This window comes from Falco peregrinus, chromosome 4, assembly GCF_023634155.1.
Source record: "Falco peregrinus isolate bFalPer1 chromosome 4, bFalPer1.pri, whole genome shotgun sequence".
NCBI lineage: Eukaryota > Metazoa > Chordata > Aves > Falconiformes > Falconidae > Falco > Falco peregrinus.
In genome coordinates this window covers 28,523,274-28,545,051 of record NC_073724.1, presented here as the reverse complement: position 1 = coordinate 28,545,051, position 21,778 = coordinate 28,523,274, and the positions used below count along the sequence as shown (strand labels likewise).

Here is a 21,778-nt window from a genome sequence, read left to right as displayed (position 1 = left end):
TTTTTCTATATATATATATATAAGGGTAAGAGCCATGGAGGCACTTACAGAGCCAGAGCAAGATCTGCAGAGATATTTAGGTGTCTAAATCCTATTCAGGACTCTCATTTTCACTAATATCACTGAGCCTAAATACCACTAAGTGTCTGAGGAATACATGTGAGGAACACCACTTATGACAATGGTATTTGCAGACTGCAGAAGACATAACTGTCCTATCCAAAGCAGGCAAGAGGTAGAGGCAACACTGAATGAAATCAGCAGGGAATCATTACAGATGGGGGAAGTACAATTTTCCCCTCATTCCAACTGCCTATATCCAGAAGTGCAGATGCAGGCACACACAAAAATACATATAAACAAAATGGCATCAAGAGAGCTATTCTCTTACATCAAGATGTAAACTGCTTCACTTCACTTGGTTAACTTGAAAAAGCATCTTAGTGAAAATATGGCCTTATGACATGACCTGGATATAAAAAGGGCATGTGACATCCCAAAATTGAAAGCTCTTCAGCAAAATACCGCTGAGGCCTCACAAGACAAATACTCCAGTGACTGTCAGATCCAGGTGATTACAGAATGAGTCACAGAAAGAAAATATCTCTGTAGTAAGTACAGCTAAAGCCATCAATATATATACATTGACAGAGTCTGAGGTCAAACAGTGAATAATCAATTTCTGAAGTGGTATGTGAATTTTCAGCTGTGGGAACTTTTGCTGAATGTAACAGGAGTCATGCCGGTAAAATCCCATCAACATTTCACGGAAGGAGAATCCCTGCTAAGATGCACTTTTTTGTGCCTTAAAGTGCTTGTGAAAATTGTTGGATTGGCATGCTTCACATTCAGTAAATGCCTTTGTCCACAGAACCAACTCTGGAAGAGAAAGGTAAGTCTCACACTACAAAACCTCGTCAGTTCTGCATTTGGCATTACAGGATAGTCTATACGATGTGTTCATTCTTCCCTGACTCTTTTTGTTGAGGCTGATAACAGAAACATACATTACTGTCAGCTCTGGGGTGCAGTGGGATATTTCCACATAGGTTATCTAATAGACACTGCACAAGAACAATTTTTATGCGCTATTTTATTTCACTCCACAAACCAGGAGCTCAGAAATGAAAAACCCTTTAAACAATTGACATGCTCCTGATTTACCCAGCTAACCTGAGCTGGTCTACAAAGAATATATAGCCTTAGCAGTCACAGCGGATTGTACAGATGCACTGGAGCTGGCTTTCACATAGGTAGTTTGAGGGCTGCTACCAATGTAGTCATGGCAGGCTGGAATTCACTGGAGGCCATTAACCTCAGGCATTATAGCTTGTGCCGAGCTCTGTATCATCACAGTGTGGCGCAGAGCACCTCTGAGCAAATTACTTGAAAGCTAACTCATATATTTTTACACAAGCCTCAGTCAAACTTGTAACTGAGTGCAGCCAGTCCCAGAGCTAAAGTCTTCCATGTGCAAATAAGTCTGTGGAAATAAATCTAAAAAAAACAGTGAATCAGAAATCTTACATCTGGAAACTTCCCACTGGAACTATAAGCCTACAGTGCAAAGTTACTTAGATCTTATGTCAGTTTTTAAAATACTCAAATAAAATCGTTAATTCATCACATGTCCATCAAACTTTTTCTTTTTCTCTGAGGTCTCCACCCTTCTTCCTAATCTTTCTATTCCAAGTCATGACAAGCACCTCACTGCAAGGCATCTCTTTCTGAAGTCTTCCTTCCTACAATGCAATAAAGGGATGGGTAGTATTTGGGGAAATTCACTTGTTTGCTTTCCTTATGACATGAAAAGATCCAGGCGCCTACTTCATTTCTTACCACAAAACAGTGCTCATTGAAGTGAGCAAAGGGAAAGGCAGAGGAGCTCAGCCTCACTGGGAGCAGGTAGCAGAGATGCTCCTCGCACCTGATTCTGAGAAACTGCTCAGTTGCTTTGTACTAATGAAGACAGAACTCTTCGCTGCTAATCAGCATGTGAACCGCATAATGTGTGCAGAAGCCTGGGAAACTCCTGAATGTGTTCAAGTAAAAGCTGGTATTACATGTCTGGTCATGAAATCTGCACTCCAGCATAGGGTCAGTCAAACTCCTCCTGGGTAATCTTATTTTTAACAATGTTTTATGAAGTCAGTGCAAGAAACTCATGCAAGAAACTGCACAGAACCACAAGATAAAAAATGTTCACTGAGAAGAGAAAGCAGGAGGGAAGTTTTACTTAATTAAATAAAAAAGTATTAATAATAATATTGAAATGTTGTCAACCAGTCTAGGTTTTTATTTTCAGTCAGAACGAACTGCCTCATTCTGCTTGGCATACTCACCTCAAAAGATCCCTTTTAAAAGACCAAAATTGATACTTTGTTCCTTTCTCCCTAAATATGTTTTACTTTGTTCCTCCTGTGTGATTCTGATCTTGTGCTGCAGAAATTAATGGAAGCTCAGTTATAAGCATCAATAGGTAGGTACAGTCTCAAATACAGGGCTTGGTCAATACCTCTCTCTGTGGCCACAGAGAGGTCTCAAAATCAATTTTAACCCCTTTTATTGTTCCTCTGAGCCTTGGACATTCACTTTATTTCAGAATTCTGCCAGCTTTTCCTTTAATGTCTCCATAATGTTCCTTGCTTTACTGTCTGAAGGCATATGCAGGACTTGAAAAAGAGCAGTTTGGGTGACTAACATTTGTGAGGAGACATTGATTTATGGTTGCTAGGAGATTATACACCAAAAGATACATGGTACATAGATGAACAATGGGATTTAGACAAATGGGAACAAATGGGATGGCTCAGGCATAGGAACAAATGATGGCAGTGATGGTCAAGAGCTGGTGTAGATGACAATCTGCAACTGGTCAGGCACACAGACCCTTATACTCATAATGTCTAGGACTAATAAAAAAAAATTCCCTTGTATTTTCAAACCTTTTCCATTTTTTACCTCCTTATACTTCAACCCACTTCCATAAAATCTGCACAGAATATTACTTTGAAACTAACTCCCCCCTCCTGACTCTAGCTTCAAGGCTCCCATCAGCTAATCTGTTGCATGTTTAGCTCAGCTCCTATCCCTCCCCTTCACATATCCCTTCTCCCTTTGGGAACCTCCTATGTGGTCCCCCACATCCTGAATACCAAAAAGAATCTGTCTTTTAACAGCAAGACATCCTTAAGGCACTTTTGGGTGTCTTTCACCAGCAATTTTTTCAGTCATCAGTTCTTCCTATATATAAAAAGGCTGGAAGTAGGGGAGAGGGAATGAGATCTCTTCACCAACGTAGAAAATAAGCATCTTATAAATTGACTGGCTTATCTTTTTATTAATACCAAACCAGCTCTTTGATGCAGGATGCTCAATGCATCGCTGTGAAGAGCATCTTTCACATAGGCTCAAAGCTCTGCTGCAATATAGTGTGTTGCAGGGTCAGGGCATCTAGTCTTTTTCTGGTTTCTACCACCAACAGTCATGCTGAGTAGGAGTCTTCTACAGAGTCATCCAAATGAGACTATATCCACACTGAGGAGCTTATTGGCATGAATTGAATCTGTCCCTAATTATTTATAACTTTGATAAGCAAAAGTTTTTTATTTGATGAAAAAATAAAAGAGTTTAAATCTGTTTTTAACATTTGTGTCTCCTTTACCTCACACAAAACACACCTAAGAAGTGTGACAAAACCAAAATTCTCAGGGGTACGGAGCTGAAGAGCTGCAAAATTATTCTCACGAATAATAAGCTGCAAAATTCTGCCAAATGCTTATTTTTAGGATGGCTCCTATAACCAGACTGACCAAAGGCTTTTAACACCTCAGACTGCTCCATCTGACGGGATATCACTGCCTGGAAAGGAAAATTACTGCAGTCTGAAACTTTTCTGTGGAGTGGCCAGATTTTCATTTCAGTTTGGCGTGGGGGAGAGTATGTGCATGTGCTTATACACAGGCAACAGGCTATGTTCACATCTGGCAAAAACTGTTTTTGCATAAGCTCCTGCTGTGGCCACTGTGCATGCAATTTGTATGCTTCTCTTCAACAACTGCTTTAAATTGCAGTGTAAGGGTTTATAGCTGTATTCCAGCCAAAGTGTTACTGTGATATTTTTTTTTATTATTATTTGAGACTAATTCTTTATTAGACATAGTAAACAGCACAACAAGAAAGAGCAATCCTGATGAGACAGTTTTACAGCCTAAGATGAAGACGTAAAGACAGCACACATTGGGAATGTAGTCATCAGAGGCAGCCTAACATATTGAGTATCGATCTGGTAAATTTTAATCTGAAGTTTTCCCTGACTAACTATATTGGTTTAAGGAAAGCGTTTAGCCTCTTCTCAGCTATATTTCCCCAAGTACAAAAGCAAGAGTGATAGCCCATACTCATGTTCCTGGGATGGAGGAAAAATGTGTTTGTTCATGCAGTTTTCACCAATTGAGTATCAGTTATTATTCGTTAAGGGAAAGTGCCCACAATTCAGCAAGTTGCAGATATTCCCATATTTTCCCATGCAGTCCTGGGCTTTGGAGAAACAGAAATGCATGGGTAGGGGTTATTAGCTTTTGGAGACGAGAATCGTACTGCTAGAGTGTTTCTCTGGACAGCCCACTGTTTGCTACAGCCAAAAAAATCTCAGTCCTCTGACAGGTAGAAGAAGTTGCAGTGCCTGATGTTTTGGTGCATAACACCCAGGCCTTTGTGGAGGAAACCTAAGGGCCTCATAGAGTCCATGGGAAGAGCACAATGCTTCAGCACTGTGGGGCACCACTTTTGAAAGCAAATAATTTGTGATGGCCTCTTTGAGGGTCCTCCTGAAACCCTGCTTCTCAGCAAGGTTGAGGTATCTCATTCATGATTCATTGCACAGATCATTCTCTACCAAGTTACCACAGACAACCTTACTTGAAAAATTAGTCAAGAATTTCAGTCTCTCCTTCTAAAGTTTTGCAGCCAATAACAAAATGTTGAGAGATTTCATGCAGAAAGGGCCTTTCCAGGAGCTTCTGTGCCTGCCTTAGACTTAAAGAATGCAAACTTGCACCTCCTAGGCTACAAGGCTGTGGGTTTCTTGGAAAATGGGGTGGGATATCTCTCACTGTCTTCTATTCAGAGGAAATGAAATTCATCATAAAGTGCAGCTATGGTCACTTTAAAAAACACGTAATGGGTGCAGATAGCCTCCTGAATCCAGCAAGCTGTGCAGCAAAGTACCTAGGATACAACATTTGGATAAAGAGAAAGGGCACTCACACACATTTTTATCTTAGTGGTCAGGGCAATTATCAGGAAGAGTGAAAGAGGTGCTGACTCTCAATTCCCATCCTTACGTTTTCTGTAACAGTTACATCAGCTGCCCCTAAAGTGTAATGGCTACAACAGACACTTCTGTGCATCTCATCAAAAAGGTCCAGAGTAAAGGCTTTCCCCTCTCAGACAAGAACTACATTGCAAGGATGAAAAGCCATGTTCCCCTTCTATTCCTCCCTGGCTTTGTGAAGTTTGAATTCTTTGCTGCAAAACCGGGCCACTCAGTCATTTCCAGTCCTTCAGATCAGATACTGAACCCTTTAAACTGAGGGGAAACTGGACCCAAGATCTTCTGTATATTGCAGAGGAAGACAGGCCACCCATAGGCACGGTTTTGTGTTTGTGGTGGTTTTTAAGTGATCACAGATCCACTCTGAGAGGAATCCCTTTCCTGTGGAGTATAAGGCAGGCTCTGAGATGCCTGGTCCCTACAGGGATATAGAGTTGGAACAGTGCTTCATCAGAGACCCCGGATTTGTTTTAGGAGAGGGTGCTATGCAAGGCAGCCTGGGGCAGTTCTCGACACACTCAGGACCAGAACGGAGGCAATCTGAAGAACTTTAAAATAAACAGTAACGCACTGCCAGCATTACACAGCAGGTGGATCAAGGATTTCCAGGGGGGTTTGTTTGTTTGTTTGTGGATTTATATTCCATCTAATTCCTCTTTTAAAAGCTTCCTTCTTTTATTGGCTCATGAAGCCTTTATGCTTCCACTCTTCCCAGCTGCTAACATGTAGCTGGGGCATAAAGAGTAACCAAGGTGGCTTCATGCCCTTCCAGTACTTGGGGATTACTGGTAGCTGGCACAGTTCAGATAAGCCACTAGGCTGCTCTGATTTATCCGTTATAAGTAACTGAATGGCACTTCTCTCTCATGAACTGTACTGCTCAGATCCTTCGTGGTGTCTGGAATCAGAGCCTTTATATTTCTGTAAATTCTGAATTTTAACTGTGGAGTTGGTGTTTATGACATTTGCCACACGTTGTGCACACTGCATCTTAGAGCTGTGTCAGACCCTGTACCACCCTCTCTGCATTATTTGGGGCACTCTTCTCTGCAGAGGTTAAAATCACCCATTTCTGTGAAAGACTGTGAAATGCATATTGGGAAGCTGAACCATAAAGCATGGATTTTCTGATGACTTAATCAGAGATTTATATTCATATTTCCAAAGGGAAAAAAAGATAGTGAATTTGTCTAATAAAACTACATATTTCTGTTTAATGTATAAATATTCCTAGTTACTTTATCACAGTATGCAATAGATTCGCAGCTTATAAATTATATATTTATAGTAAATTAAGTGTACATGTTTTTTATATATTCTGTATATAAATTGCATGTTTTCTAAAATGGCCATAGCACGACAAGATGCTTAATGAGTGACCCAAGGGCATTGTCTTCAACTGTATAGAAAATTTAAATCTGAACATGACACTGGATGTGAAAAAAAAACAATACAATAACATTAGAACACGATCAAAACAATAGTGTCTCCTGCTTTGATATCAAAGATCTTTGCCTCTGCTTTGACATTTTTTCATAAATTTCCTTGGCAGTTTATGCAGCAGCAGAACAGTATTCCATGACAGCAGCCAAATCCATTGATATCTCTTAATTAAATCATTCATTCTGAATAAAGGCAACACACACAGATCACTATGGCTAGCCTTTTAAATATAAAATAAGACCCGGGACAGAGCCTCAGCTTGGATACCAAGCAGCATTGCTTAGCTTGTGCTTTACACTGCTGCATGCTCCAGCTGTTCTGACTTGCTTTGGAGGAGCTGGCTGCAGGAAGCTCAGAATGAGATCCAGGGAAGGAGTAAACAGCTAAGCAGCATAGATAATCAGAGGGATTGCTTGAGCTTGCTGTCTGGCCCCATTTGTCTAGAAGCTAGGCATAACCTAACTAGCCACACAACTCCCCCAGTCTATTCATGCTCTTGGAAAGGACCTGAAATTAAAGAAAGAGGGGAAGGAGGGCAAATTCCATAGCCCTCTTCACCGGCAGTTTTAAAAGAAATACAATTGAAAGGATCCTTCCCTAACTGCAGTTAAAAGGATTCTGCGTGAAAACGTGCATCCCTAGGGCAGGGGATTAATATAATTTCCTTAGCTAGATTTTTGTAGTTGAAGAAAAGTAAAACAAACCCAAACAAACACAATATCCTGTGGGTAAGGATCATTGTGCAGCATCTAACTGTGCAGTGAGATACGTATACACAGCTTCATCTGAAAACAGTGTAATTTGTAGATGTGTTTCAAGGCAGAAAATAAATCAGAAGCATTCCTCCCTAATAAAGGATGCTTGCACATTTCAAGCAACCTATATTTAGGGAGTGTGATGGCCTCACATCTGAAAAGTGTCCAGGTAGCCTTCCTTCTCCTACAATGAACCTTCAGCCTATGCCCTGCATGTGAATGTACCAATAGTGTGCACTTCCTTACTATGTGCTGTTGCCCCTGGGTGGGATTTGAGTCTCCATCAGACATGGCCCTTTCAGCCTTCGAACTGTGTGGGAAATAGCCCAGTACAGGACACACACTGCATCTGATTTCATGGCCAGTAGTTGTTAGCAACTGAAGTCTGGCTTTGGGAATGTTGTTAACCACTGCAGAACAAATCACTGCAGTCCTGCAGCCCATCTTAGATATGCTTTTCACCATTTGTATATATTTAAAGGTTGTTTTTTGGAAAGGTATTTATTGTGAAGTGTCATGTCTAGATTCAAGTTGACTTCTGCAGACAGTTCCTCTTCTATGTACATAGAAGCTGCTTTTATTTATTAAGCCTGATGCCATTAATTTCACCCTTAAATCATTCAGTGGTTTCCATTCATGCTTTTTTAAGCATTTTGTTACTGGCCAACTCAGGGGACAAATAAGTAAGCAATGGGCTTGAACATATGGGAAAAACTGACCCTTTCTGCCAAGGAGTTAAAGTATTAAAGTGCTTAAGCCATTTCCTGTAACAGTTGTCAAGCCAATTTTCATTAAATTACTTAGTCCATGTATTTATTATTCAGATATAAACCCACTAACTCAGCATGAAAATGACATTACACTGCTGTAATCACAGACTAATCTTTTACAACTACAGTCACTACACCCCCAAACTGCAACCCTCTAACAAGACCTCTCCTGAGTTAAGAAACAGCAGCTTTTGGGCAAGTTAATTCACAGCACATTGCACCATCCAGTGATGAGGGTAACATTAATGGGCACCACTGTTGTGCATCTCCATGTGACTCCATAAAAATTACAATATTCTTTAACAAATGATGACTTAATGGGAAGGACTGCACTTAAAACATAGGATGAAAGTCAATTAAAAGAAAATAACTATCATCGTTGCAAATGTTTTCCATAGCAAAAGATAACATACTTCTGGAGCTCTTGGTGACAAACTCCCCTTCTTTCCTCTCAGTGCATGACAGCCAGTCTACTACTTAAAGCATTTGGCATAAAGGACATAGTACTGCCTATAGATAGTTTCCTCTATCTCATAATTTCTAGCTTATATTTAGATTTGAAGTGGTTTTAGAAGATGAAGGTGTTTAAAAGTGGAAATAATTTAGTAACCTCTGAAGGTCAACATCTGCTAGGAAATTTTAAATTCAAGCTGACTTTCCATTAGCTACACATCTCGTGTTGTGATTAAGTTGTAGATTGATCCCTTGTATCATGGCATTACACACAGTGCTCTTGAGGGACCCTGAGCTGAATAGACAGTAATCTAAGATACCACTTCACCATCCCTGGTTTCTACCAGCAAGAAAGCACATCCTTGGCTCGTTTTATAACACAGATGCCCTGTGCTGCTATTTCTGGTTTTGTTGAAGAAAGTGAAGTGAACAGTGGAGAAACTAAAAGACATCATTCTGATTTTTTGTTGTTTTGGGGTTTTTTTACCATTAAAAACCATAACATTAATATTAATCAGGTAAAACGTACATCATGCAGGTTTCATTTTTTATTATTTTACAGAAACCGTGCTCAACTGATGTTATAAATGAAGAAGAAACAGCAAATCAATTCATAGGATGACAAGCATGTGTTTGCTGTCAATAGAAAGACTCTTAGAGACTTCAATTAGTATTAGATTAGAGTCTTCACATTTACATTTAAAAGTATTCCCCTCTGTGCCCTTACACAAATTATTAGTCTATTCAAATTCAATAAAAGATAAGTGTAAGATGAAAAAGTATGCTTCAAGTATCTGAAAGACAGTGATTAAAGGCAATTTTGAGAGGTGTCACTCTGGCACTTCTCTCTGGCTGTTCATCAGTGGGACAGTCCCTCTCAGTGCCTGGTCATTTTGTATATGATCATTTGGAGTGTCAAAAAGAACCAGAAGACTACTACTGTGCTTCCAAATGATTGTAGAAGACAGAAAGATACAAAAAAAGAAAGGATCTTTCCAGACACAGTAAAAAAAACCAACACCACCAAAACCCAAAAAACCCTGTTGTTGATGCTTAAACATTTATATACATATATATATATATTCACCTGTTGCTCTCCCAGTACCTTCCTGAATTTTCTAATTTGCAAAAGCAAGTTAGGGGAAAGCAGTAACTAATGATGAAATGCTTTATCTGGATAAAACACCTTGTTCCATTAAGTAACATTTTCCTCTCTCTTTGGAATGTGTAGCCTTTATTTCACAAATTAATCAAATAGCTGCTGTTTTCTAGTAGTTCAGACTAGTCATAAAAATATATTTAATTACTGTATAATCAGTGGTGTAAGACAAATGGGTTCTACTTAGTTGCCTTTCCATGAAAACGGACTTTTCTGACACTTTAAAATGCCTATAGTGAACTTGGAGAAAACCATGTAACTGGTCTAAAGCAGAAAAAGCTAGACAAATGCATGAGCAGTGGCACAACTATCTTGATCCACAACGTCTTTTGTGAAAAGCAAGAAACAAATATTAATCTACATGCAAAGACAGATAGTGGATCCCTAGGTTAAACCGTTCCTCCTGCAGACCTCTTTTATGCTTAAAAGTTCCTGCTTTAAAATACAAAAAGTGTTACAAATTAGGTAATCTTCTAACATTTCATCCATCCATCCGTTTATATGATTTAGAATATAAGAATTGTACAATTGTCCATATCCCCAAGAAAGATCTCAAACAGATTGATGGATGTTAGAAGCTGAAACAATTTGTATTATGGTCACAATAAAGACTCAGCATGAAAAAAAATCTTTATAATACTTAACTCCAAGGAAGATAAATTTATTTTGGCCTCTGTGCAGTGGTATTTCACATTCTTTAAAGGAAAAAAAATGCAATGTAGAACAATAAATATTTTCAGCTTTTTAAAAAAAACTTAACAAGGCTTGGGCAACTAGACAATGGTTGTGTTTCATATTGACTAATAAAAATGGTCATCAGCTGACAAGGTTTTGACTGATGATGCGAAGTTCAAAACTGAATGGCTTTACTCTCGAATTCTGAACTATGAGATACAAAATACTCTTCAAAGGAACATAACAAAGAACCAGAAAATCTTTCATACCCCTCACCAGAAGACTGAGAGCTCTGGGAGAGCTCAGAGGTGTGAAGTTATGAAAAAACACTCAAGATGTGTTTATCAGTTCAAACTACTGCGAAGTACCATCCTGCTCTGGAAAGTGACTTAATAAAAAAACATCAAAATTAAGAAATGGCAGATTCTTCACCATTAAGGGTTCATAGGTGTCATCAGGCAGCAGCTTCATGTCGGGAACACAAACACAAGCAGTGTCTGTCAAACAGCTTAGCAAGTACCATACAACATGCACACCATGCCTGCTCTGCCGATTTGAACATCAGGGGAGCAAAGCTGTGTGTTTGTCTCCTCCTGAGTTTTTCAATAAATAGTTTTAGATATGTACTGGGGAGCAATAAAGAGCTGTCTTTAACTCATCCTATGTACAGGGACTGGTATTAATCCTGGTTTTATCCAAGCTAGAAGAAATTAAGCAGAAGTCTTATTTTAGTGTTCCTCCCCTATAAAGGGCAGGAATCGGTTCTGAACGATTCCTACCATGCCCAGTTCAGGCAATTTCGGCCTTCATTTGCGTTCACTAAAACTTCAGTAATAGTTGTGCCAATGCACAAAATGAATGTGAGACCCTAGTGCCATAGTACTTACTACAAGCTAATATGGAGTCTAGTTCAGGAGCTCAAGTATTTTGAAAACTAATCTGAAATTAAAACTTAAGGCTTCCCTGAGTAGAGTTTTTTTTAATTTGTCACCTTTCACACCATCGGATCTGAAAGCCCTACTAGGTTCCTCCTCACTCAGGCATAGGAAGCAGTCAAAAAGGCACTTTGTTCCAAATCGTGTAATTTGCACATGCCAAACAGAGAGAAGAAACTGATCTTTGATCTAAATTTAATTAAACACTTTTCTCATTGATGTGTGAGCTTCTTCCTTCCTAACAGTTCATTCACTGGCTAAGACACGATTGCTTTTTCCAGTTGTTATCAGCTTTCACAGCACTTCTAACAGGGCTCAAGAGGGAAAACATGCATTTTGGTGACCAGAGCCAATAGATATGAGTGCAAGCATACATTGGCATCAAATTTGTTAAGAAAGAAAGCATCTTATCAGTTTTCAAAGTAAAACCACATTCTGAGCTTTAAATTGTCATAGAAGAGCCAGTTTTGGCGGAATTATGGGGCTCTCCACGAACACAATATTCGCAATGAAAAACTTCTCTCCCAGCTGCTTTCATTCAAAGCCACAAGACATTCTGTGCTCAGATCCACAGGGATTTACAGGACTACAGCAAGGAAAACTTGCTGTGAATAGTAATGCTTGCAGAAGAAGCCTCTAGTCCACAGCTGCCTTTGTGCTGGAATGGTGGCAGTGACCCTACACAACTCAGTCCAAATTTTGGGGAGAAAAAAGGGGAGTTATGGAAGTGACAAACAGATTATGGTTTCTCTGTTTTGTAGGGATCCTGTGAAATCAGTTCTTATGGTTCAGTCAATATTCATAGGATAAAAACTTCTGTGTGCATACCTTAAGTCCTATCTTCCTACTTTGGGAAAGAAGATTTTACTTTCTTCAAGTTGAAGGAAAGCATAGACCTTTTCTTCAGAGAACAGCTCAGCATAGAAGTGTTAGATATATTGTCTTCGTGGCTTAAAAATTTCAGGAACAGGTCATCTCTATTGCTTTTAGTGTGGAACCTGGAATCCTATTTGCCACATGGAATTAGTGAGGTCTTCAGAAGTATCCACTGGCAGCTAAACATTACTGTTGTGTGAAAAGAGGGTTTTCAAGCTCTGGGCCCCTATTACTGTTCTCCCAGTCCTCCCCATGGATCGGCTGATCTCCATGATAATATCACACTGGAAAACTGAAGTTATTGCAAAGAGACTCAGAACCCAGAGGTAGAACTCTTAAACCTATAATTTGTCCAAAACATAATTGATTAATTTATCAGAAGTCTTAAAAAACTTACCTTTAAAATTTGGTCTGATTCTAGCATCATACCCCGATGTCCTTCCCATCAATTTGTCCAAAAAATCTGAAGGAGACAGGGTCTGTGAGGGGGATTTTCCAGATCTCGAATCATGTTCTTTACAGAAAGTCGTCCTAAATAAATTATTAGCCACCATTAGCTAATATTTAGCTTGTATTGTATTCAAGTCATGGAGAAATTATAGCACTAAATAAAATTGTCTCAATTCAGTGAATGTAGCCATTAATATTTTTATAGAAACAAATAGTCTATTTTTCATCTGAAAAATTTATTCTAGAAATAAAAATGAGCTTAAGGTACTATGCATGGGCACAATTTGCTATTCAGAAAAAAACTCAGCTTTAAAAAGAAATTCATTACAGCTTTAAGACTTTAGAAGATTCAATTTACTCTTCGTCTTACTGTGTAGAGCAATCTTACAGGGACTTTGATAATCTATTTCATATCATTGCCTTAATTACATGTGTAGTGTTAGAACTATATAACACTGGTTTAAGGTGGTCTTAAACTTCCAAACAATAGCTGGCAACACTTAGCAAGCAACACTGCAAAATATTGGTTTTGTTAATTTGGCGAAGGATATAGATGCAAAAAAATATTTTTTACAGATGCTACCCAGCAAAGATTTAAATCGTGCTGGTGAATGTCTGGATTCTTCCCCAACACAGCAAAAAGTGTTCCACAGTCAGTCACATCTGATCTTAGGGGGTTTTGTACCAATGAACATAGAGTAATCAAATGTATCAGTGTTATAAGCAGCTTGTATTTACATGCAAGTTCTTGGAACAGATCTCTCTTTTCAAGATTTAAAAGCAAACTTCTGGTATCATATCGTGCATGCAAAATGCTGTGTACATAGCATGTTACATATTGCAAGCACATTATATATTGCAAAGAAAGAGAATTTGGGAGTTCCCTGTGGCTGTTCCCTAGGGAAAAAGAAACTAGAATGAAATGGTCATATTTGGTATGTAGAGACACAGATTTAATCAAAAAGCATTATCTTGATTCTTAAATAACCAACTCCATTGTATCTCTATGCACATAATCTTTGAGCTATATTAGAAGTAATTCTATGACTGTGTCTTCTTAACCATTCTCTTTATGTATTTGCTGGAAGGGAACCACTCAGTTTCAGGAGTGTTTCATGGGGTTTTTTTCATGCATCTATATGCAAGTATAAGCAAATTAGATACACAAGTGAGCACCTGAAATGAGAAGCAAATATCAAATCTCTATGCTTTTACAAAAGCACCAGAATTTTTAAAAGGCAAGGTGATCATAAATTCTTGTGGTGTGATTCCTCATGTTTTTTCAGGTTCTATTTACAGGGGGCAGTTGCTTCTTCTAGCTTTTGACAATGACATGGTACCATTAAAAAATGCCTTTAATTTTTAATATGTAATAGATTATATTCTCCACTTAAATACTAATAACATTCAGTTAAGATAATAAAAACTGGAAAATTAAGCCAGTGCAGTTACTTGGGAAGTTCCTACACAAATTACTTTCATTATGAGTTGCATTGTGATCCCAGGCTCGTGAGTATAAACACTGCTTCACTCTGTCACTGTATATATACTCAATTAGTCATATAAAAGCACTTTATATGTGTACATGTAGATACACAGCAGCGTACAATATAATAATGAACCTCAGCTAAAATGGTGTTTTGGTTGATAAGACTGACCTGTTTGCTTTGTACCGCAAAAAGTCAATAGCTGTAGCAAAAGCTCATAAAACATTAATAAAATTTTATAAACAACAATCATATGTACCGGTACTTTGCATGAGCACAATACTGATGTGGTCCAGGGCTTTCCCAAAATCAGAGGACTGGTTCTCTAATTTCAAATGACTACCTCCCTGACAAAACTCGGTCAATCATCCCCAAAGCTTGAAGAGAAGAGAACCAAAGCAACTTCCTAAACAACATCTGGTGGGAGCAGAGAATTTGAATTTTGGAAGAAAAACTGAGAAAAATGTTTTTAGCTATATTGATACTCAGTGAAAAAAACATGTCTTTGAATCAGAGAAATTGAAAATAGATGACCTAAACTTGAGATTATTATTTTTTGTGTTTGTTACCAAGCAACGAGTCTCTGAGTGTAAAAGGGATAGCCTATATAGAATGAACACAAAATACTCTCAAATATAGCAAACAAACTAGGTTAACATGATGTAGTATCTTTATACTGATGATTTCCACAACCTCTGACAAATATCATTACATAGAGTTGTATCACCTACCTGAAGTGGTTTGTCTTTAAGAAAAATGCAAACAAGGTTGTCAAAATTTTCACTAGCTGCCGGTTCATTCCTCCTGCTTTCTGTGATGATTTGGAAAATATCCCAGAAATTATTCCAGAGAGATGCAGGGAAAAAGTAAGCTGGTGCTGCCTAGATTCCCAAATTCAGCAATAATTTAATTTTCTTGACAATCAGGAAGAGAAGGTCTGGATCTCTACAAACTGGGGGTAAAAAAGCAGTGCCAGTCCTTGGAATCATGGTCAGGTCAAGCCTAGGCTCATCTCCAGCAGCCGGCAAGAAAGAGACAAAGCATCAGACCTGGTCGTTCCCCCGCCTTGCTTTTGGTAATGGAGGTGGGGGGGAAGGGGGGGGTGGGGGGATGAAAAAAAAAAATCCAGAAAAGAAAAAGAAAGAAAGAAAAAAGGGAAAAGAAAAGAAAAGAAGAGGAAACTGAACTATGCAAGAGGCATCACGCAAAAGGGAACTGTTGAGAGCAGTTCGGTTGTCAGTGTGTTTTATTCCCCCCTCGCTATGAAAATTAGTATTTATGAACGGTGGTGGGGCTATTGGGTCGAGCTGCTTTTCCCCTCTTTGGGCAGGGAGGCGTCGGCGCTGCCGGGGAGGGAGGGAGGGAGGGACGGAGGGACGGAGGGACGGAGAGGGGGCTGGAGCGGGCGGGGGCCGCGGGGAACCCCAGCGCCTGTGCCGGAATGAGGCGGGCGGCGCGCGGTGCATTCAGCACTCGGACAGCTCCGCGCCGGCCGCTGCGCATGCGCCTGACGGGCGGGGGGGGGGCGCCCTCCTGTGTCCGCGTGCGCCCGGGGGTGCCTGCGGGGGTGGGGGCGGGGGGGGCGCTGTGGGGGGCGCTGGCGGGCGGGCGGGTGCCTGCGTGGGAGGCGCGCGGCGTGGGCGTGTGCGGGTCTTTGCTTGGGGGTGCTGCGGCCGGGGGTGTTTGTGCGCGGCGCGGGGGTGTCCCAGCGTGCGCGGCGTGGCGGGGTGTGAGGCGGCGGGGTGTGTGGGGCTGTGTGCCTTGGGGGGCGCGGGGGGGGGGCTGTATCCCCGCGGTGTGTCTGCGGGGTGGGGGAGGGGCGCCCGTCCGTGCGTGCGATGTCCCTGTCCGCGGGATCGCGCCTGCGGCTGCGGGAGGCGGGGGCGCGGGGGGCGCTGCGCGACGCCGCTGGAGGCGCCACCGCCCGCTGCCGGAGCCGCCGCCGGGGCAGGGACTGCCGCTGCCGCTGCCCCCGGCCCCTCGCCGGCCGCAGCCCCCCCCCGCCGGGCGGGCGGCCCTGCCCAGGGCGGGCGGGGGGACGCCGCGTCGCGCCCCTCAGGGAGGTGCCGCCCTCCGCGGGTGTCTGCGGCGAGGCGGGGGGAAGAGCTACCCCGCTTGGTGGGGAGAGGGGGGAAGCAGCCCCTGCCCCCGGTGGCTGAGGGATGAGTGTGAAGGATGGCCACCGCGACAGGAGCTGGCCCCCCTTTTGGGAGCTACTCCAAAAAGACCCGAGGTGTGAGGTGGAGGAGGAAAGTCTGTGGGGACTTTGTGGAGAAACCAAAGCGGAAAGCTCATGTAGTTTCCGTTTCCAGTTGCATTTTATTTCTTTTCTCCATGGTGTAGAGGAGAAGGTAATGACACGTAGCTTACTAGGGCATGTTTCCATCTCCAGACCCCGACACTGAAAAGAGATGCTTCTGTTCTTATACAAGGGGAGTTGAAACGGGATGTAATTGCCCGAGATGCTGCAGATGGCCATTGACAGAGCAGGGGTGAGGCGCTGCCGTTTTCTGAAGGCCAGGTCCCTTGTTCTTCCCCCAGTGCTTCCCACACCTTTGATTGCTCAGTTACAGGTCTTCATGTTAAACCCAAAATGTCACAGGAGCCACGTCATTCATGAGGAGGGAGAGAATAACTTGCCCCTCTGAAGCACATATGGTGACTGATGGAAACTGCTCAACACACTACAACCCTTAAAGCATTTTGGTAACACAGTTTTAAATGGGCAGCTGAGGAATCTCATTTCGCAATGTTCAGGAAATATAAAATGCTTTTTCCTCTGCTACCACCGTGGTTTTCCCTCCCTCCCACCACTGGTTATGCTCTAGTTCTGTGTAGTCTGCAACACCGTGAGAAGAATCTGGATGCTTCCCCACCAGTTCAGTTGGTTCCTATTGGAAAATCCTTTTGTGTAATCAGATTCAAATCTGTTTCAACAGTCTAGAAATCGAATCCTGTAACAAAGTTGTCTTTTTTACCTATCCTGCACTCCCAAAAGAAATAATTTACTATTTAAAATTCCATTTTAGGTCCAGCTGTATTCTCCTGCTGCAGAACCAGTCTACCTGAACACTGCTTCACTTCCACAGAAGTATTTACACAAACACCTATTTCTCATATCTCCAAGTAAAAACCTACCACTTCATGACAGATATTCTCACCACATTTGTAGTCATCAATAAAAATTGCTTCTGGAAAGGAGTTGTTCTGTTCCCACACTAGAAAGAGATCAAAGTCAGTTACCTTTTATTAAATGAAATGCAGTTGTTGCATTTTGTTTGTTCATTTTAGTTTAATACTGTAGGACATACCTGAAAAAAATCTACCTTACCAACCCTTCATAGATGCAAATGCTAGATTATACAACATTGTATGTATAAAAGATTGAGCTAACTGGAAAAAGCAGTCCAAACATGCAAATGTAAATTAAATCCTTCATTGCTTTGCCTGCTGAGTCTGTCAGTAGCATAAATAGAAGTCCAGCAGAAGAAAGGCCACATAATTTGTTTTTATTAAAACTATCAATGTTTAGCAGTAGACATTGAGGGTTGAACCACTGCACTGTAACATCCTCTAACCTCTTCAGAAGATTTAGGTCCTCCTACTAACATATTAAAGAAGCGAGGTTGTCTTATGTCTCTTACTGCAACGTCTCATTCTGAGAAATAAAGCTCAGAAAGCTGCATCTGGAAATAATGGAATAGTTCTGAGTCAACAAATACATACTTTTCAAAACTTGTCCCTGTTCCCATCTAGATAGGATCCCAGTAACACTGCTATATAGTGTTACCTTGGGTTGAGATACATGGAGAAACTGGAAAGTGACAATTTCTGTCAACTTCAGGAAAAATCTATGTCTCTTTAACCTACACTGCCACCTGCTTAAAAGTGTGGGGAATCTCAGGACTGCTTGCAGAGTTCCTAATGCAGAAATCACTGAATATGGCAGGCATCTTTCCAATGAAGAGTTTCACATGGATTTTGTGACACGACATGCTTTTAAGGGCCTATAACTGTTCATTACCTTTCTTGGCAGAAGAAAGTAACTGAACATTTCTGTAAGTTTTCTAACTAGAGAAAAACCTAATTGAAAGCTGCTTTCCAAGATTTAGCTGCTAGTGGCTATTTTCTGCGTTTCACGGCTATTTCAAATGCTAAATAACTATATCCTTAAGCTAAATAAAAGTTGCAGGAAGTACTTCAAAATAACCTGCCCTTAACTGGGGTGGGGGGTTGCAAAAACATGATGAAAGATGTAATAATGACAATTTTGAATACCTACTACATCATTCCTTACACCTCCAAATGCTGCAGTAACATGTTACTCAGCATGGTTGTTACATGGTAGTGCTAAACAAAACTTAATTATTAAGGGTTGAAAATAGTGTGTTACTGATACTAACTTAAGTAACAGCAACAGTCAGACAGCTCTTTTTGAAACTCAGGGCTCAAAACAACCATTTTCTCTAATCAGGGGGGTTCCAGGCCAAGCTCCCCTCTGTACTGGGGCTGGGGCGGTGTGGGGGGCAAGTATCAGTGCATCCTTCACCAGTTTTCCATGAATTAACACATGCATGAAAAAGTTCTTGCTTTCAGTCATTCTTGCAACACAGTCTCTCCTTATCTTCCTCCCAGTGGAAAAACCACAGTTGTTTGTGGTTATTTTGAGTACCATAAAGTCTTTAAGTTGTCATTCATCCACAATTAAAGGGCGTCTATAAAGTGCACCAGGTGAGGGATGACTCACAGCTCTGCAGACCAAGAGGAAGCATTTGGAAGCGCTGTGCCTGGATATACATGGCGCGTCCCAGCTTCCTGTGCAGGAGCCAGAGCTACGAGGAGCACAACCATTGATGTGCAACAATTTCTGGATGCGCTGTGTGCATCGAGTTGCACAGATGGGATTCTTTCCAGTGTCACTCATTTGTTGTCTCCCACAGCACATTTCTGACAGCAGAAGTGTGGCAAATGAACGGGAGTCATGGACTCCTACCCGGGATGGGACAGGGAGGCTTGTAGTAAAATGGCATGGGGCTGTGAAGGAAGATGAGAGGGAAATGCCGCTTTTCTGCTGAAGAGGCTAAATAACACATCCCTGTGGTTCCCCAGCCATTTAGCAAAGCTCAATAATGATACTAAGTATGGTCTATTATTTCAAGTATGAACCAATTCAGTTATTTCTCTGTACCACCTGAGTTTCTTAAAGCAGTAATACTGGGCAGAAAATAGGGCAGAATGACCCTGTTGCTCTGTCAATGGTTTTATAACAGTTAGTTGATGGCACATGATTTATGTTTGTTTGCACTGCGCATGCACTTTTGTAAACCTAAGAAATGGAAGAAATAAGGTCATACCACTTGCTCAAATTATGATAAATAAGTGATCCAGAAGCATGCTTCTGAAGAAACAAAATCCATCACTTCAAATATGCAGTTAGTGTCTATAAGAAGAGAAAATTCAATATAACTTTCAAAATGGTGTGTCAGATTATCATAATTGTTGGATATTTGTTAACAATGCCAAGTGTATTGCAATGTACTGCCAAATATAAATGAATAGAGTACAGTCTATGTAAAATGCCCAATTATAATGAAGGCAAAAAAGCCAAAACAAAAACCTGAAGGTAATCTAACATGACTGCATGATGAGCTAAGGATAAGAAACCAGCTGGCCTGGTTTTTGAACTGTACCATAGCAAATTGTGTAAAGGATCAAAAAATGTAAACAAATCCTCTTTCTCTTAAATCTTGAGAACTGTGTCAATAATTGTCTTTCAGTAAATGACAGTGGTAGCCTTAGTTATGTTATGACAGGGCAATAGCTAGTTTTTCAGCTGTCCAATATGAAAACAAATGATGTATTTCGAACATTTTTAAAGCTGCCATTAACAGATACAACAGAACATTTGTGAATACAGCCCCATTTTGCATATATTAAAAATATTTTCACATCCTTCCTTCTATTTTCATATTGGTTGCCTGAGTATCTCTAAACTTTAAAAAAAATAGAAAGTTCTTATTGTTCTCTATTATGTAGTTTTTCCTTTAAAATAATAATAAACACAGCTGGAAAGAGAGCATAGTAAATTTATCTGGAATGGAATTAAGTATTGTAAATATATGTTTTGTATTGGGTTTACTTCCTACTGAATTTTGCTTTCTGAAAGATTGAATATATTTATATATAAAAATAATTTATAATATATGCATATATTTATCTCTGTATTATAAAGTGCCTTATAATATGAATTCCTGGTGTAATTTTTTTACACTGCAAAATAGGAAGTGAAGAATACATTAAATCTCATTTGACAATTTGTTCTCTCCTCCATTAAAAGTCTGATAATTTTGCAGTGTCATTACGTAGGGAGCTACTTCAGGTTTTTTTCAGTTGGCTCAAGTGGGTTCAGCTATTGGTTTTTTACATTACCATCAGATTCCTGGTTTTAGCAAGAGCTTCCCATGCCACAAGGCCTGTTTGAGTCACTGATAACACTTTACTCCTTGTGTGATACCAGTGAAGCCATTACAGAATAAGGGAGCATTTCATACAAATAAAAAGAAGGTATTTGGCATTTAGAATAAGATAACATTGGAAATAAGGGGAAAACATTCATGTAAAATTGTGTATACTTCATCGGGTCCAGATTTCCTTGTGGATCAGGAGGAGGAAGAAAAGTTAACATAAGCTACTCATTCAGTCCTTGACCTTCAGTCCCAGTATATGGTTCATACTGGGAGGGGCTGGCAGATAGCCAAGGAGGAGAAAAAATAATAGTCAGAAACATCAGAAAATTGTTCTTATCCATCCTTTCATATTGCCTTCTGGCAATTTAGATATGAATCCGGATCATTCCTAGTACTTAGATGTCATTTATTACTTGAATTCCTTAAGACAAATGTTATTATATATCACATATTTCAAGAAAGTATCCAAAGAGAACCCTTCCACCAAAGGCAGCCTCTACTCATAATGAAAAAAATCAGTCTTAAAGATTAAACTGGTGCCTTGCTTTTTTAAGTTTTCTTCTGTAAAATCAGAACCTCCTTACTTGGAAATACTGGCTGGCTTCATGGAAGGGAGCCCAGTAGCCAGAAGTGGTTCCAGACCCATTCCAGCAGTGGATTTCTCCCTCTCTGCACTGTCTTGCTTCAGTTTATGATAGCCCAGAGGCAGAGGTGTCATGAATTGACAGTGCTGTCCATTGCCTGCTTTTGTGTAGAGTCCAGGAAAAGGGCAAACAGCAAATAACCTTGTTCAGTTCTGCATGCTTACACCCAAAGTATAGTTGAGTTAGTTACGAGGTAAGATCTTGTTCCTTTGTGTCTGGGCTTTGAATCACCATCATCATTGCTACAGCAAAACAGTTTAAACCTCTTGTTTTAATCTTACTTGAATGGAAACTTCATCAGTTACAATTTCTACAAAACACAATACATG

General features: G+C 40.4%; 1 protein-coding gene across 7 annotated transcripts in view; it reads right to left on the bottom strand.

Annotated features, from left to right (window-relative positions):
- Positions 1-15,673, bottom strand: part of GLRA2 (glycine receptor alpha 2) — a 131,567-nt gene extending 115,894 nt beyond the window's left edge. For 4 of the 7 annotated variants that reach the window (XM_027778985.2, XM_005231934.3, XM_027778984.2 and 1 more), the window contains exons 1-2: positions 15,070-15,673; positions 12,799-12,932 (exon numbers count right to left, since the gene is read on the bottom strand). In XM_027778985.2, the coding sequence (XP_027634786.1) occupies positions 12,799-12,932; positions 15,070-15,137 (202 nt within the window). In that variant the 5' untranslated portion in view covers positions 15,138-15,673. Of the gene's footprint in view, positions 1-12,798; positions 12,933-15,069 lie in introns of those variants that run through there. The other 3 variants (XM_027778988.2, XM_027778987.2, XM_027778989.2) reach the window with 2 other exon arrangements.
- Positions 15,674-21,778: the final 6,105 nt, after the last annotated feature.